The following is a 17,704-nucleotide window of genomic DNA, read 5'->3' on the forward strand; positions in this document are numbered from 1 at the left end:
TCGTGCGCGCGCGCGCGCGTCCAGGGGAGGGGCCACAGGGTGCCTGCGCTGCGCAGTCTCTGGGACAACAGCCTCAAGAGTCCGCGCACACTGCTGTCAGCAGGAGACCGTTCCTGGGGACAAGCACCTGCCACTGTCGCACATAGTGCTCGGCCTCTCTGCACCGTGAACCCCAGCCCACACTGGGTTTTCTTTTCCAGGAGCTAAACACTCCCCGGAGCAGACCATTCACCAAATGAAGATCTAGACAGGAGCCGCACCATTAAGGCAAATCCATCTGGTAATTTATCTGTCCTTGGTTAAGACCCCCCCTTCCCTCCTCCCACCCAGAAAAGTATAGGATCTGCAATTATCTTGCTCCCAGGAGTGGGGGTTGGGGAAGGGAGTAGCCGCATGGAGGAGACAGCACCAGGAGATGACTCAATACTGCGGAGGCCGATGACTGAGCACGTGATGATGTAGCAGGTCCCACGACCTTCTTGTAGGTCCATACCGCAGTGGGTCTACATTTTCTAGGGAGTCCTGCAGGAATCAGGCCTTAGGAAGAAGTTGCGTGAGTGTGTGTGTGCGCGGGGGAAGGGGGAGAAGGTCAGAAGATTCTGGGGAGGTCAGAGGATTCCTGGAGGAGCCCTGGCATCAGGAAGGTCAGCTCTGGGGGGTCACCACCACCACAGTAACACCCAGGAATGCGGGAGGTGCTCCATGTAAGGAACACTTTGTCTCAGAACTGGCACATAGTAAGAGGGAGGAAGGAACTTTTCCACTATTGAGACACCATCACCTCAGATTATCATAAAAAAATGGGAGTGGAAGGACATACAGTGGCCCAGTGCCAAGATATTTTTGTGCTGCTTTTCTAGGTTTGGGTTATCCTTAGGATATGCACACACTCTAACCACCCATGCTTTCAAGAACAACACATTAACACTGAATTTTCTGGTCTTCTCAGGGCAGGACCACTTCCTTATCCCCAAGATTCTACAATGACAGGCTTCATCAGTGCCCTAATCTAGCCACCCCTCTTTATTTATCTGACTCCACAAAAGGAGAGGTTCTGGACTTTTTCTGCACAGAGGGGAAACAACAGCAATAGCTGTTGTGAGCCAAAGTTGGGTGAGCCAAAGTTGGGATGCTAACCAAACACTACCACCAGAAAGCAGTCCAGCATCTCACATCAGAGGGAATGGGAACCCACAGCTCTGGGGGGAATTAGCTAGGTCTGGACCTCCTTATGCAGAGGAAGTAAAGGGCCTAGTCCCTTTCCCCTAAAATGAATTGTAAAGGAAATATAATCACTGCTCAATATTTGTGAGTCCAATATACAAAAAATTCTATTTACCAATTCAGGATTGTTCAAATTTTCTGCAGCCTGTCTTTAATTAATCCTAGTTAGGTCAGAAATCTGTTTCTAAGTACAGTTACAATAGAAATAATTCCGTTTCCAAAATTGAGAACCAATGTAATTAACCAATGTAACCAATGTGTAATTGAGAACCAATGTCAACCAATAGAACCACAATTTTACCAAGGATCTCATAATTTCCTGGTACCAATGTAGGGATCTCTCTCGCCTTCTAAAATCAGTTAGATCACCATAAAATTGACTTTTGACATTTTAAACCCTCTGACCCTTTTGATGCTAGGGCAGTCTTACCTCAACAGCCGATACACACATATTGCCAAATTTGAGAATTGTGCAGAGCTATGTTCTAATTTGTATTAGAAAAGTTGAACTTCAGCCTTGGGCAAATTATTTCTCTCTTTTTTTTAGATGGATTCTATATTGCCCAGGCTGGTCTCAAACTCCTGTTGTAATCATCATGTTCCTGCCTCAGCCTCCCAAGCAGCTGAAACTACAGGTGTGTGCCATACCTGTATTTTCTTTTTAAACAGTTATATAATGTAGACCCTGACAGCACCTATTGCACAGGGTTGCCATGAGGACATGAGTATGTGCTCAGTCAACATTAGCATGATTTGTCTTGGGGTATAGGCACTAGTCTGGTTTTTTGATTGATGGCCTGTGCCCAAAATAGAGCCTATGAACAGCTGAGGCTCAGATGCCATACTTTCTCATTGAATTTAGATGGGCAGTGTGAGGTCTCTGCTGGCATGCTACCAGTTCTGAAGATGACTTTATCACAGAGCTTCCTACCACTAAAGTTGCTGGCATTCCTGACAACACAAATATGGATCTGTCAATTAGAACCCAAACCCTGTTTCCTGTCCTTCACCCTTGGGATTAGGACCTAAATCCTTGTTTATGTCCTAAGTTGTCTCTTCATAACCCTCAGGGCTCCAGAGGCCACACTGTCCACTGCCATACCTTCCTACATCTGCTTTGGAGGAACACAGAGGTCTGAATAAAGGGGTTTGGCACATTTGTATTTACCCTACCACATCTTGGGGATGTAGGGAATGATTCAGCCTACACCCAGAGAGACGAGAGTCAAAACTTCCAGCATATTCTACTTCCTTCCGCAGAGACCACCTTACAGATACCCTTTTTCCATACAGCCAGAAAGGGGAAAAAATCTGACCAGTAGGGCCTTCACAGCACCCAAGTGGGGAGAGGGCAAACAGGAGTACCCTCATCTGGTATTCACTGGCCAGAATCTGGGACTCGGAAATCTATCTGTATCCTTTGAAGAAAGACTCTACACACATTTTTATAATCAGAAACTTAAATTTATTTTGAATAAACCACTCAACTTTGAGCAGATGACATTGCTTCAATTAACTTTTTCTTTGAAGAAAAACAAGATATATGATAAATTCATGAAAACACTGTGCCTCTCTTCTACCCTTGGCAGGGGGGCGGAGGAATTCTGCCTGACATCTCCCATCTTCCTAGTAATGTTAATAAAGGATAGCCACTGGGGGCACAAAAGGAAGCTCTCCACAGGTCAAGTGCTAGAGGTTATTCTGGACATAGAACCCCCTGTAGCTCTAGTGGTCAGGGTCACACAACTGGATGTAAGTAAAGAATGTGGCAGCCATGAAGTCCAGAGAATACCCAGCCAGGGTATGACAAAGATGCAGAGCTACAACTCTGTTCTGTGCCCTGGCAGTGCTACAGGAAGGACTTGACAAAGAGGTAAAGGCTCCAGACACCAAGATATTTCATATGCCAATGCAGAATTCACATCCCACCCATGGTCCTGTAGAAGGTACCTTCTGTTCACAATTAGCTCCCTGTTGTCCCTTTCTGGGATCATTTGCTACATTCCTAACCTGTTCTCCCAAATCCCCTCCCTTGTTGGGGACTATATGAAGAGATAAAACTTGAGGGAAGAAAGTGAACCTGCAGTCAGCCATGTACCTTAAAAGTCACAGCTGTCCTCTGTCTTCAAGAATGACTCTGTTTACAGCTTACTCAGTACCTAGAAAACTGCTGACTGGAGGTGAAAATGTATGGACACTGAAGAACTCCCACTATAATATTCACAGATTTTCCTATAGGCTCTCCTAGGAGGTGAAGGAGGCCCTGTCAAGTATAGATAGCTCTGCCAGTCTCAGAGTGGAGGCATTGAACAAAGCCTCAGAAACCCCAGAGATCACAGATCTAACTTTTCAAAGGCCCACAGGACCAGGTTCAAGAAAGGCAGGATACAAGGCAAACTGCTTACTCCCTTGCACTCAAGTATGTGAAAGTTGTTCCTATACTCTGGCCAGCCTTTCCTCCCAGTACAAAAACTGGGACCATAAACCAAGGATTCTCCTGGCCTTATACTCCCAGACCCTAGAGGTGGGGTCTTCTGACAGCTGGAACCAGGCAAAGGGAAACATATTCTGCCACCAGAGTAGCTGCTGGGCACACTCCAAGTAATATGAAAACAACTTGCACAAACTGAGCCCCTGAGCCAGGAAGGCCAATGCCCTTGAGGTGGGCCATGTTGAACTCTGACCCTGATGTTTGTAAGGAGAGTGCAGCAGGTCAATGTCAGGTATGGCTGCATGTGACCCTGGTCAGAGTTACACCACTTGAATACTGGCACAAAAGGAGAGACCAAGGTAAAGCAAATTTATTTTAAGGAACAACTCCCTTTCGAAATGATTCTCTATAGGAGACCAAAGGAAGCATGGGGCTAAAACAGCGTCCCCTAGTCTGGGTGGCCACAAGCCCACCTATGTTCTGCTGTGGGTTCTGGCTTCAAATGCCAGACCCAGGTAAACCTCACTTTCAAGAATAAAGATGAACCCACAGAAGACCACCTATTCTGTACTATCTCCTTACTGTCCAACTAAGGCAGGAGGCATGATGTGACTCCTTGTGCTCCATGCCCGTGACAAAGGCCAACTCAATTCCCTACCATCTGTCACTCATGTTCTTTCATTGGGACTCTAGCTGTGGCCAAACATGTGAAGCTGGAAAGCAGAGACCACTCCAGGGCCCCTTGAAGTACAGATATTTTTGAGGCAGGGTAGGTGGGCAGCACATGTTACATTCCAAGTAAAATAGCTACAGGGTAAAACACTCCAATGCCAATTTATTTTTTAAAAGGGCTCTGTGTTATCCTATGGTTTGCCTTTTTTTTTTTTTTAATATTGTACAATCTTTGAAAATTACATAAGTTGTAATGATCTAATCCTATTAATAGCCGTTCAAAAAACAAATAAACAAAACAAAACAAAGCAAACAAAACATTCCCTCCCTCCCAACAACCATCTGGGTGAATTAAAAGTCCTGAAAAGAAGCCAATTCAATATGAACTCTACCCTGGTAGAAACAAAAAGCAAAAAGATGAGAAGAAAACAAATTAACTAAAAGGTGTGTTGCCAGTGTCTCTCAGGAGTGGGGCCCTGGCTGTTGCCTGGAGTCGTGAAAGGCAGAGCCTGCAGCATGCAGTATGGCAGCCGGGAGTCCTTGCAGCCACATTTCATCCCGGCATGTCCATGTCCCAACTTAGGTATCATGGAAATCCTTCAACAGGGTTCTTCTCCGCTGTTCTGCTATGTGCATCTGGTTCTCTAAGTCCTGCACAAAGGAAGCAAGGATGGGTGTTTGCATGGTTCAGTGCCAGGAGTAGGGAGTAACCAAAGCCACACCTACCATATCAATGGGCTCCAAGGAGCCAAAGCAATGCCCTTTCCACCCTTCTCAGCAGCAGCTTCCAGTTCTCATACCAACACCCTGTTATCTATGACCCCACCCATCTTCCCTTACCTGCACTGCAAGAAGACAACAGGCACTTACCCCTCTGTCATAGCTGTCCGCTCGCTCCACTTTCCACGAAAGGTTTTCAATCTCAGCCTCTAGCTGAGCCTGCTGGTATTCAAACTGTATGGGTAGAGCAGGAGGGTCAAAAGGAGAGGGGAATGTAGCCGGGCAGAGCCTGAAGATAGAGGGTCACATGCAGTACCTCAGGCTCGCTTCAACCCCTAACAGACTATCTCTAGAGTCTCCAAACAAAAGGCAAACTAAAGAGTATAGCCAAATGGCAAGACCATACTTGTCCTCTAACACCAAGGAAAGGGAAAGAATTTAAAGACATTAAAAAGAAGGCTCCCGGGCTGGGGATGTGGCTCAAGCAGTAGCACGCTCGCCTGGCATGCGCGTGGCCCGGGTTCGATCCTCAGCACCACATATAAACAAAGATGTGTCCGCTGAAAAGTAAAAAATAAATATTAAAAAATTCTCTTCTCTCTCTCTCTATAAAAAAAAAAGGCTCCCAACATATAGGGAAACAGATGCTGCAAAAAGTCAAAATGGATATGCTCAGACACTGTATTCACACTGAACATTTCTCTTTTTCGTTTTACTAATTATACATATGAAGAGAGAAAGCACAACAATTTTCCTCAATGTCTTATTTATATAGTAAAAAACAGAAACAATCAAATGATGGTATAACCGCAAAATGGAAAACTGATAAATAAAAAATAAATAAAAATGGCTTTATTTTATTTATTTATTTTTTTTTTTTGAGAGAGAGAATTTTAATATTTATTTTTTTTTTTTTTAGTTTTTGGCGGACACAACATCTTTGTTTGTATGTGAAGCTGAGGATCGAACCCGGGCCACACGCATGCTAGGCGAGCGCGCTACCGCTTGAGCCACATCCCCAGCCCCGAAAAAGCCATTTTTAAAAAGGAATCTACCAGTCTGGTAAATAGTGACAATTATCAAAATTAATTATGGTAATAATAAAATGTTACATTTATTACTATGGACATTTATACATATGTATGTGTATATGTACACACACACACACACACACACACACACATATATTATATGTGTGTGGTGGTGCTGGGGATTGAACCCAGAGCCTCAAACATGCGAGGCAAGTGCTCTGCCACCAAACTACACCTCCAACCCCCAGAATATTAATTTAAAAGCATGGAAAATGATAATGATGGTCATTTCTGTTTGGTGGGAATATGGCTGATATAAATGTTTCTCTGTTTTCCAACATTTAAACAAAAAATAGGAATTGCTTTAGCAGGAAACAACCCATATTTAAGATGAAGAATTAAATAAAGGGATTGAAAACAATCAACTTAGAGATTGAGGGGGAAGAGAGCAGATTCAAAGGGGTAAATGGACAGAGGTCTTTTTGGCCAATTGCCCCACCACACACACACTTTTTTTTTAAAAAATAAAAGGGGAGGTACTGTGGATTGAACCCAGTGGCACTTTACCACTGAGCTATACCCTCAGCTGTTTTGTATTTTGATACAGAGTCTTGCTAAGTTGCTGAGGCTGGCCTCTAACTTGTGATATTCCTACCTCTGTTTCTCAGTTGCTGGGATTATAAGCAAGTGACCAGGCCCAATGGCCATCAATGTTCAGAGGTTAGGTGCATCTGCCTTTCCATTATACAAAATGACAGTACTGAATGCCCAGAATAGAAATGGAATTTTGCAATTAGACAAGTTTTGTTTTGATTTTGACCTTCCAATACCCAGGGTCAGATCCCTGTTCTCCTGCAAAAGTGCTGGTAGACAAGGGTGCCTCTGAAGCTATAGGACAAGCATGCAGGGATTGCTTTGCCTTACCAGCTTCTTCCTGGGGCCAGACTCCATGTAGTATGCATATGGGTAGGTATATTGCAGGGTATATCGACACTGCATAGGAGGAAAAGAAAATAAACCTGTATCTGTAATTCTAACCGACCTACCTCTCAGGTGGCTCTTACAACTCTTACCTCACCATGAAAATTAACCAGGGTCTGTAGATATGGGACTGAAAGAAATGAAGCTAAACTAAAGAAAGAATGAACTAGGGGAAGACATGGGGAAAACTGAAACAACAAAGCATGGACTCAGAATACCCAAAGTTCTTTTTCAAACTAATCACCAGTAGCTACCTCATAACTTTCCCTCTTAAATCAAATATCAGAGTCCAGTTATCTATGTTACTATTTGTCCAAAGATAATAATCTCTTTTCCCTTGAGTGATGCAGAGATGCAACAAAATGAGAAGAAAAAGGGTTCCAATTTTTCCTGCAGGCAGAGGCAGTGAAAGATTCTTCTTAAAAGGTGAGGTCCTTGATAGTCCTAACACAGGGAAATGTAAATCCATAAACAAGCATGAACGTATATGCAGGATGGCAAATCCCTCTATCCTTTAGAGATGGGGTCTCAGAAGTCTGCCCCTGACAGGGTTAGGCAAAACAGAGGGTGATCATTATACCCATAAGAAAACCCAAGAGTGAGTTGGTAGATACCTTGGCCAAGAGCTTGGCAGCATTCTGTAGATACTGCCAGTCAATCCAAGTTCCCAGATTGTTCATCACCCTCTCCTGAATCTTCTCATGAATCCGCTGGTATGTTTGTGCCTCCAGCTGTAAGCTTTTGTTGTGGTTTTCCCACTACGAAGCAGAGAGGATGGAGAAAAGTACAGGAATCCCAAGAAAGTACAGAGGTCCACATAGATGTTCAGGACAGCCACCTTGGCTATCAGGACATGACCACAGACTCCTCTAACTTATGGAAAAACTTGATGGCCCTTCATTCAACCAAGTTAAGTACCAGGTCTTCCCAGTCAGCTGTGGCTGCCCTGTATAGCCAGAAAGCCACATCTAAAGAGACAACACCCAAGGCTGCTGTAAAAGCTCCCTTCACTGACTTCTGTGTGAACAGACTGGCTCTGGTCTTCAGTTACCCCAGTTATCCTATCTCAACAGGTCAACTAAAAGAACCCTACAATGGAACAGAAGGTGCTGGAGAGAATACTTACCCTCTCAAAATAGAATAAGTACTTCTTGAGGGCCTCCCTGGCCTGGGCTTGCTGACTCTGGTTGACAATGTCAGGATTCTCTTTGTACCGACTGCACTCATAGTACTCACTGCCATGAGTCTTCCAATCTCCTAGACACATCCAGCAGAAGTCTGTGCAAAACAGAGGGTGATCATTATACCCATAAGAAAATCCAAATTGGCAAAGCAGTTAGATGAACAGACCCTGCTCCACAGGGGCAGAACCTCTCAATGGTGCCTCTTTCCAGAAGGAATGTCTATCTCTCATCCCAGTCACATCTTACTGTCCCCATATCCTGTGCTGGTCAATAGAAATGACAGCCTATGCATACTTTCCATTCCATAAGCACATGTGCTATGCACCTTACTGATCTCATAGACAGATGCTGAATGTATAGTCACTGGTCTGTTATGTTGATTTCATTATAAGCAGCAAAAACTTGTTCAAATGAGGCCTACCTGATCATCGAGACTCCAATCCTCACAACCCCTGCTTATTCTTGACAGAGTTTTTATATGTGAAGCTGGGAAGAAAGGCTTTTTCTTTTCTTTTTTCTTTTTTTTAAAGAGCTCTTTCTATAAAAGCTATATTCAGGAAACAATTCATACTCAGAATTATAATTCTGCTTCCATAATAAAGAAATCAACACGGTAGAGCGCTCACCTGGCATGTGCAAGGCCCTGAGTTCGATCCTTAGCACTACATAAAAATGAATAAATAAATAAAATAAAGTTATTAAAAAAATAAAAAAAAAAAGGAGGAGGGCTGGGATTGTGGCTCAGTGGTAGAGCACTTGCCTAGCATGTGCAAGGTCCCGGGTTCGATCCTCAGCACCACATAAAAATAAATAAAGATATCGTGTCCAACTACAAATAAAAAATAAATATTAACACTGGTAATACTCCTGTCTATTTAATCAGCTAAGTTGTGCTTGTTCCTGTTTCGAGTATAAACAGGGCATGGTGGAACATGCCTATAATCCTGGTGGAACATGCCTGCAATTCAGGAGACTGAGGCGGGAGGATTAAAAGTCCAAGGTCAGCCTCACCAATTTAGCAGGATCCACAACAACTCAAATAAAAAATTAAAAAAGGACTAGGGATGTAGCTCAGCATTCCTGAATTCAATTCCTAGTACCAAAAAAAAAAAAAAGTATATTGTGTAGGGTCACTCTATTAGGTGGTATAATTATAGATGATCATTAACTCTGGGTGTTAGGAAATTGGAAGACTATAGCTAAGGGTGGGGCACAGAGGGGTCTTCTGAGGCACTAGGAATATGGTAGGTACTAGAGTATCTGTCATCTTCTATTTTTATTTTTTGAGAGGGGGTCTATGTTACTCAGGCTGCCTTTGAACTCCTGGGATAAGTGATCCTCTAGCCTCAGCCTCTGGAATAGCTGGGACTAAGGGCACACACCACCACATCTGGCTGTCACTCTTCTTTAAAATATGTTTGCCTAACATTGTTCCGTGTATGATATACTTCTACCTCATTCAAACATCTTCAGAGTCACTCTTTCCATCTAGGATCCTGTAATATGCATTCTGATTTATAAACAACCTACTATAGTTTCCTAGTCCACATCAATGAAGCCATGTAGAAGGCTACTTGAATATTTTTTCTACTTGGAAGAATTTTATTTCTCGATCGGGCAAGAAGGAAAGCAAAATCAACAGGCTCTAGTTATGTGAAGTGTTCCTGATAGATAAAGGAGATTTGAAAAGCCACATCAAAAGCCTCTCTGAAAATTCCTCTGGTAGGAAAGTATGATTTTACTACATCTGGTAAATCCAGGTGCAACCTGCTCTCAAGTATCTAAAGGTAGCACAGATAAGCTCCTTGCTACTTACCTTCCTTAAAAAATAATAAAGTTAAAATTTTCTTAGATGACCGAGGATCACAGATTCATCCCAAGCTTGACTTCTGACTACACGTCAGAAGGCACAGACACATACAACCACACTTGGCTATCACTCTTCAGTGGGATTACAAAAGGGACCAATAAATAATAAATAAATAAAAAGCTATTTTATGCCTTATGATGACTACGAGTGACTAAGGTTCCCCTTTATTTTGTCATTTCACTACAAAAGAACTTTACTAAAGAACCAGTGGAGACCCAAGCACAAGAAACATAGACTGTGCCACTGGGCCTTAGGCACCAGGCCTGGGACTCACCGTGTTTACATTTGGAGCATTGCTGTCAGAGGGAAACAGAAGAGAACACATTAGGGGCACGCTGACCAAAGGCTCCATGTCATACATGCAAAGTGTACAGGCTTCTGCTCACCATATGATTGCAGCCTCCATTCTTCTCAATGCAGATGTTGCACTTGGGACACTGAGGAGACAGAACGGTGCCATTAGGCTCACGCACCATCAGGCCAGTTCTAAGACAAATTACACAAAACTCCTGGCTCCTTTGCCTAGTAGCTCATCATGCGAGCACTTCTGGGGAGGAGCATCTCATTTAAATGTGGCAGGTCGCTGAAGCTGGAACAGCAATTCAAGGAAATGAGGTCAGCATGTTTGGCTTTGAAACAATTCAAGCACCAGCTGAACCCCACTAAGTCTTCCACCATGTATCTTGCCATGAAGCTGCTTAGATTAAGCACAGGCTGAATCAGCAGAAGGCCTACCTGCTGGGGAATATTGCCAAAGAAGCCTAGAACTGCCAAACTGGATTAAGTCTTAGTTGGCTTGCCTAGACTTCTGCTTCCAGAAGAGGACATTAAATCCCAAACAGCAATGTAGACTAGTCTGATGCTGTGTCTCCTAGCACCATGAAAGAGACTGTTTATTGTCATAGTCATAACTGTGCTTGTGAGCACACTGACTTGGCAAGTTAATTGGCCCAGGGTACAATGGCCTCTAAAGCCTGCAGGACATTCTTTCCCACAGGAAATGAAAATTGGACAGGGCTGTGCTCATATCACAGCTTTGCTGTTTTGCTCTTTTATCAGGTATAGATGATAAAAGCATTCAATCAAAACTAGTTTTCTTTTAATTAGTTTTCCTTTGGGTCAAACTTTCCCAAATATTTTGGCATTTTATTAAATTATATACACCCAAAGCACCCTATGACAAATTGCTACAAACTCTGCCCACTCTGGGTGAATATCCATAACCCCTAGCAAAAACCCTGGGACTCTATGTGTTCTATTCTCAGGTGGCAAATCTCCAAGCCAGAGGGCCCTGGACAGCACTGAGGGCAGATTCATGACAAGTAAGATATAGTCCTTACATCTTTAGTGTGAGCACTAATGTAGTTGGCCGTTTCAGAGTCATCTGCACACTTCGTGAGCCATTTCCGGATTGTGGCGCAGTCTGTGGGGGCATGATACATCTGACGACACTTGAAACTTAAAATTAGAAAAGAAAAACATTCAAAAATTCATTAAGTCAGGGTCCAACGTTTTAAATTTTCCTTTTGTTCAAGCCAGTAGAACTTGAATTAAAGATTTTCAGAGACAAAGTCACCTTTCAAAGCCTTTGGAACCTTTACTTAACCAGGATTATACAAATAAAATGTTTCTGTTTAAACACCTTGTGTGGTGTCAACTCTTTCTGAAAGGATGTCAAAACAGAGAACCCAGCTTCTTAATGTGTGTGTGTGTGTTGCTGGGGACAAAAGCAGGGCTAGACAAGTTCTCTACCCCTGAGCTACAGTCCCATCCCTGACCTCAGCTTCTTTTCCCCCCACCTGCAGTGGTAGGGATTGAATTTAAGACTCTTGCACATGCTAGGCAAGTGAGGTACCACTGACCTACATGCCCACCTGAGTCCAGCTTCTTGAAGGGTATGGTGAGGTGCTCTAAGAAGGACCCCTTGATTCAGACCCAAAAGACTAACTTCACCTCCTAGCCACATGTTACATGAGGATGCATAAATTCCAGAACTTACAAAATCTGCAGGGTCAAAATATATCTGATAATACTTAAGACTTAAAATCAGAAAAGAAAAAGACTCTGATACCCATTGGTCTAGGCTCTCATGTTTTCAACTTCCTCTTTGACCAAGCCATTAGTACTCTGTGCAAAAGCCCTTGGGTGGTAAGCCAAACAAATGCCTTAGAAAAATGAAGTTCATAATGTGGGACAAAGGATAAAGAACAACTATTTAGTTATTCTTAACTTTTGGTCCGACATACAGTCCCTTGATGATGTCTTAAAAGACAGAAGACATGTACACACACATCACATTTTCCATGTACTTCCTCTAAAGCCCCATCATGAATATTCCAGGAAGTTGCCAAGTAGGACAGATCTGAACTTAAATTATGACTCTACCATTTACTATCACTCCAATTTAGCCTGTATCCCAACTGCCTTACCTATTACATACAGCCAATCATACAGTTGTGATAATGCAGGAAAAGTAATCAGGACAGTACCTGTCATCAGGTAAGCCATTAGTTAGATATTACACTATCTGCTGTATAAAGTAAACCCAAATATACATTCAAATGTAGATGTAGAATACATTTATGAATTCACATTTTACAAAAATTAGCCAAGAAAGATCATGACTGGGAAAAAAAATTTAAAACACTGTCGGGGCTGGAGCTATGGCTCGAGGGTAGAACACTTGCTGGCATGTGTGAGGCCCTGGGTTTGATCCTTAGCACCACATATAAATAAATAAAATAAAAGCTCTATTGGCAACTAAAAAAAAAATCTTAAAAAACAAACACTGAGTGTTGTACCTTTCAAACACATATCAATGTCAATCATTTGTGCAGGTAGATCCACACAAACACAATCTCTAGGCTATGATTATAGCATAAACCATTACACATTTTCTTTTAAGAAACTATGCTATTCCTTGTCTCCAGACTGAGCATTAATGGAACATGAGGTGCTGGGCACAAACGTGCCTACTGAGAACAGAGTTGCTTTTCTGGTTCAGAGACCCTGTTTCTCTCAGCCCCACCTTCACACAGAGCAACAACAGTGGTGCTACAGAGGAAGGATGAAGCACAAGCCCAGGGCTGCTTAGCCACACACTCAATCTTACCAGAAGACCTCATTGCACCGATTGCACTGCACTCGACGAGCTCTAGGCTCCTGTACCCGAATAACCATGGGGCAGTCTGCACCAGGGCACAGCTGGAGCTGGTAATGACTCTGTGAACACAGCAAAGGGAAACAATGAGAATATTACCAATGTGCTGCCTCCAAAACAGACCTGTGTTGAGTGCTAAAATGCTTTCTTTCTGTTCTTCCACTTGTTGACAAAGATTAAGAGGCTATATACAAATTCAGAACAGATGCTGTACAGATCAGACATTGGCCAGATAGTGAAGAAGAACTATAAAAGTTTAACTTAAACCTGGTAACAACTCACTAGAATGACCTAAGGTTATATTACAAAATCGAATATCGAAATGTATCTGTGGGCCAGGTGCAGTGGAAGGTGCTTGTAGTTTTAGCTACTCAGGAGGCTGAAGCAGGAGGATTACTTGAGCCCAGCAATTTGAGGCTAGCCTGGGTAACATGAGAAATCATCTCAAGGGGAGCAGGGAACTATCACTGAGATGAAAGTACATATGGACTTGGGCTGGAAAGGAACACATTCCACTCAGCTGTGAATATGATAGCTCTGAGGGCTCAATGATCCTCAGGAATCTACTAAAGGCAGCAAATATCACAAAGAAGAAGGCCTTCTGCTTAACCTGCACCATGTGCATGAGATCATAAATCAATCCAATAAGTTTAGACATAAAAGACAAAGATGAAAATTGTGCTGCATGGAATTATCATCACCAGACAAGAGCTCAAGAGAGAAAAAAATTTCAAAACTGATAATGATGGAATTCTGGATGAGGTTTCAAAATGCTAAAAAAGAAATATCCTACTAGGCACAGTGGAGCACGCCTGTAATCCCAGCTGCTGGGGAGGCTGAGGCAGGAGGATCGTGAGTTCAAAGCCAGCCTCAGCAATTTAGGAAGACTCTGTCTCAAAATAAAAAATAAAAAGAGCTTGGGGATGTGGCTCAGGTTAAGCGCCCCTGGGTTCAATTCCCAATATTAACCACCCCCCGCCCAAACAAAAGAAAAAAGAAATATCCCTTCTCTATGCAGAATCACAGTGAACTGAATGGAATCCTGAGGTTCACCTGACTTGTGTTCATTCCAATATACAATAGCTTGTTTAAGCAACTATGTATAAAGTAGGGATTTCTGTCCAGTCTATGGAACAGGAAACCAAGACTCAAGAGAGGCAAACGAATTAGTCAAAGATCACAAACAAGGAAGCAATATATCTGGGATTTGCACAGTGGTCTACCTGACTACCGGGCCTATGTTCTTCACTACCACTCTAGTGGTTTTTGAACTTTTTTAAAGCCATGGAACTATCTCTCCAAACAACAATACCTAAAGAAGCCTCACCTATAAAATAACTATGGTAACCATCAAATACAGATAAGCCCAATAAAAGAGAGGGCAGAAAAACAGGGGTCAGTCATACCTCCACGTAATCCCTGAAGAGGTAGCGCCTATATTTGTCTTTCAATTCTTCATTGGGAAGCAATGGAAACACAAAGTCTTCTGGTGTACGGAGTGGACAGTCCTGAGCCATACAAGAGACTCCTGTTGAACAAAGACAACCTGATGGACAACCATATTGTAGGAGACATAATACTTGCCCACTGGGTTCAAACAACAAATTCAGATTCCATAAGAAATGCTTGGGGACTGGGGTTGTAGCTCAGTGGTAAATCACTTGCTTTGCATGCGTGAGGCCCTGGGCTCAAATCTTAGCACCACATAAAAATAAATAAATAAAGATATTGTGTCCATCTACAACTAAAAAAAAATTTTTTAAAAAGAAAAGAAGGGGCTGGGATTGTGGCTCAGCGGTAGAGTGCTTGCCTAGCACCGGCGGGACCCGGGTTCGATCCTCAGCACCACATAAAAATAAAGGCATTGTGTTGAGTCCATCTACACCTAAGAAATAAATATTAAAAAAAAAAAAAAAGAAAGAAAAAAAAAAAGAAATGCTTGAAGCAACAGAATTTATTCTAAGAGGAGAACCTACACATTTCCATAGCAATGCAACAAAAATACTGATCCAGATTTATATATACATATATATCAATAACACCACAAAATAACAATTTCTATGGATCCTTTTTTATAGATTTCTTGACTAATGAGATAGTTCTCTATGATAGTTCTGATATTTAATATTATGTGCTTATGATTATTATTAATACAATGAGATTTTATAGATACCATTTAATGTGATAATTAGTATCAATGTCATCAAGTCATAGTAAAACAAATACTCCTGAAGCTAATCACTAAATCTGATTTACGCTATGTTGTCTAAATAGCAGCAAACTCTCATAGGTGTTTCTGAGTTATGGCTGCCACCAAGATAAGGGTAAGCAGCTTACAGGGCTGTTCACCTAAAAGGTGAGAGATACCTTGTGCATACACACCTAGTATTTACAATAGCTTTAATTTCCTTGTTTTGCTGAGGATTGGGGCAACCTCTGCCACTATGTGAGCTGATGTGTTTAAAAATCACTAGTTCTGATGATTAAAAAGCTCAGTCTTAGAAGAAAATAGTCAAGTTAAATAGAGTATGGAGTATGAAAAGGCAGATTTGAAGATAAGTACTTCATATACCAGCCTTTTACAAGTTTCATGACAGACTCACCCACACCCACGCCATCCTTGACTAGAACCGAGCAGTGCTGCTCCCAGCAGCTGCGGCAAAACTGGTGCTGGCAGGCCAGAGACAGTAGGTTTTCCTTCCGCACAAATTGCATACACACTGCACAGTGATGAGGGGGATGGGTGGTAGGGACCTGGAGAGAAGTAAATCCATGTGAGCAAAAGAAGCCTTCAGGTCTAGGAAGTCCACAGGACAGCCTCAAGTAGTTGGGTACATGGAAGGTGATCCTGACTTTGCAATAAGTGTCAAAGCCCAACTGAAATGTGTGTACTCGAGTCCCAAAGGGGTTAAGTAGCAAAGGGACTAAGTAGCAAATGGGATAAAATATACCAGAAGGGCTTTCTGAAGGAAACAGTACCTGAGCTGAGCTTGCAAAATCACTAGGAGTCAGAGGAAGAGAGAATGAAATTAAAATTTACAGTTATTTATAATGTAAACCAGGTTCAGTGAATTAAATTGGATTATATAGGATTGTCAGACATGGTAGTGCATACCTATAATCCCAGCAAACTGGGAGGCAGGGGGATCTACTCCCATTCAGCACAGCACAGAGTTGGTCCTCAATAAGTACAAACCCAGTCATAAAGGTTCTTAGAAGCTGAGTCTGTGAAGCGTCTCACAGCATATACTGCAGTATTACATGTCAAGGACAATGGTTTTTCCATATCAATATGCTCAAATCACTGGATGCATACCCATAATCCCACCAATTTGGGAGCTGAAGCAGGAGGATTGCAAGTTGAAGGCCAGTCTCAGCAACTTAATGAGGCTCTAAACCTCTATAAACAACTTAAGCAAGAGACCCTGCCTCAAAAAAAAAAAAAAAAAAAGCGGAGCAGGGATTGGGGGGGGGGTGGTTTGCAATGTAGACCAGTGGTCAAGTGCCCCTTGGTTCAATCCCCAGTTCAAAAACAAAACAAAACATTGACCAAACCACAAAATATTATAGATTTTACCAAGTTACAACTCATCCTTAATATATCAAAAAGATGTCACAGATAATTAACTTGGAGGGATAAAGAAGGAACTATTCTAGAATGTGGTAAATGACCACAGAGCTTTAAGTCACTTTAACACTATGATACATAAATCGGCAAAGACAATTTGGATACCCTGGCTAAAATTACAAGCCAATGGAAAATTCCACTTACAAATTTCATTAGGTTCTTTTTGGTTCATTAGCAAAACAAGAAGTTGAGGAAAAGGCCTATATTCTGTATGTCCAGTATGCTTCTAGAAATCTTTCTCCTAAGAGGGTGCAGAAACTATTTGGGGATCTATGCTCCAATTCTTTTTCCTCGGAGCTCTTTTAATACAGCCCTCACTTAAAAATTATTGGACAAATGTTTGCTAAATATACCCAGGATTTTGCTATTCATTGTTAAGACAGTTCCTATGGTAGGGAGGTAAGATATGAATTAATCACTACATCACACAATGTATATATAATCAGACAAGTTTGGAGGGAAATGATCTCAGGGAAAAGGCTTTGTGAAATGGTGGCTTGGATTTGAAATCTTTCTTTTAGTTCCAGGCATTGAATCCAGAGATGTTCAACCACTGAGCCAGCCCTTTTACTTTTTCTTTTGAGATAGGATGTTACTAAATTACTTAGAGCCTTGCTAAGTTGCTGAGTTTAGCTTTGAACTTTGATTCTCCTGCCTCAGCCTCCTGAACTGCTGGTATTACAGGCCAATGCCACCATGCCTGGCTAGGTTTGAATCTTTTTTTTTCTGTGTGTGTGTGTGTGTGTGTGTTTGTGTGTGTTGCTGGGGATTAAACCCAGGGCTTTATTCATGCAAGGCAAGGT

At 42.2% G+C, this 17,704-nt stretch overlaps 1 protein-coding gene and 1 long non-coding RNA gene across 6 annotated transcripts in view; one reads left to right on the forward strand and one right to left on the reverse strand.

The window, feature by feature from the left end:
- The first annotated feature begins 85 nt into the window (after positions 1 to 85).
- Positions 86 to 6,130, forward strand: LOC139706742 (uncharacterized). Its single transcript, XR_011708401.1, has 3 exons — positions 86 to 280; positions 1,772 to 1,859; positions 5,967 to 6,130. It is a non-coding gene; the product is annotated as an uncharacterized lncRNA (long non-coding RNA).
- The window catches only part of Arih2 (ariadne RBR E3 ubiquitin protein ligase 2), a 63,762-nt gene continuing 48,724 nt past the window's right edge, over positions 2,667 to 17,704 (reverse strand). For 4 of the 5 annotated variants that reach the window (XM_027933671.2, XM_071615757.1, XM_071615758.1 and 1 more), the window contains 11 exons: positions 15,877 to 16,027; positions 14,680 to 14,801; positions 13,226 to 13,335; positions 11,454 to 11,571; positions 10,500 to 10,550; positions 10,388 to 10,409; positions 8,186 to 8,337; positions 7,674 to 7,817; positions 7,003 to 7,071; positions 5,198 to 5,281; positions 2,667 to 4,978 (listed from right to left, as the gene is read on the reverse strand). In XM_027933671.2, coding sequence (XP_027789472.1) covers positions 4,907 to 4,978; positions 5,198 to 5,281; positions 7,003 to 7,071; positions 7,674 to 7,817; positions 8,186 to 8,337; positions 10,388 to 10,409; positions 10,500 to 10,550; positions 11,454 to 11,571; positions 13,226 to 13,335; positions 14,680 to 14,801; positions 15,877 to 16,027 — 1,095 coding nt within the window. In that variant the 3' untranslated portion in view covers positions 2,667 to 4,906. The remainder of the gene's footprint in view (positions 4,979 to 5,197; positions 5,282 to 7,002; positions 7,072 to 7,673; positions 7,818 to 8,185; positions 8,338 to 10,387; positions 10,410 to 10,499; positions 10,551 to 11,453; positions 11,572 to 13,225; positions 13,336 to 14,679; positions 14,802 to 15,876; positions 16,028 to 17,704) is intronic. The other variant, XM_027933672.2, reaches the window with a different exon arrangement.

This window comes from Marmota flaviventris, chromosome 8 (genome assembly GCF_047511675.1).
Source record: "Marmota flaviventris isolate mMarFla1 chromosome 8, mMarFla1.hap1, whole genome shotgun sequence".
NCBI classification, from domain to species: Eukaryota; Metazoa; Chordata; class Mammalia; order Rodentia; family Sciuridae; genus Marmota; species Marmota flaviventris.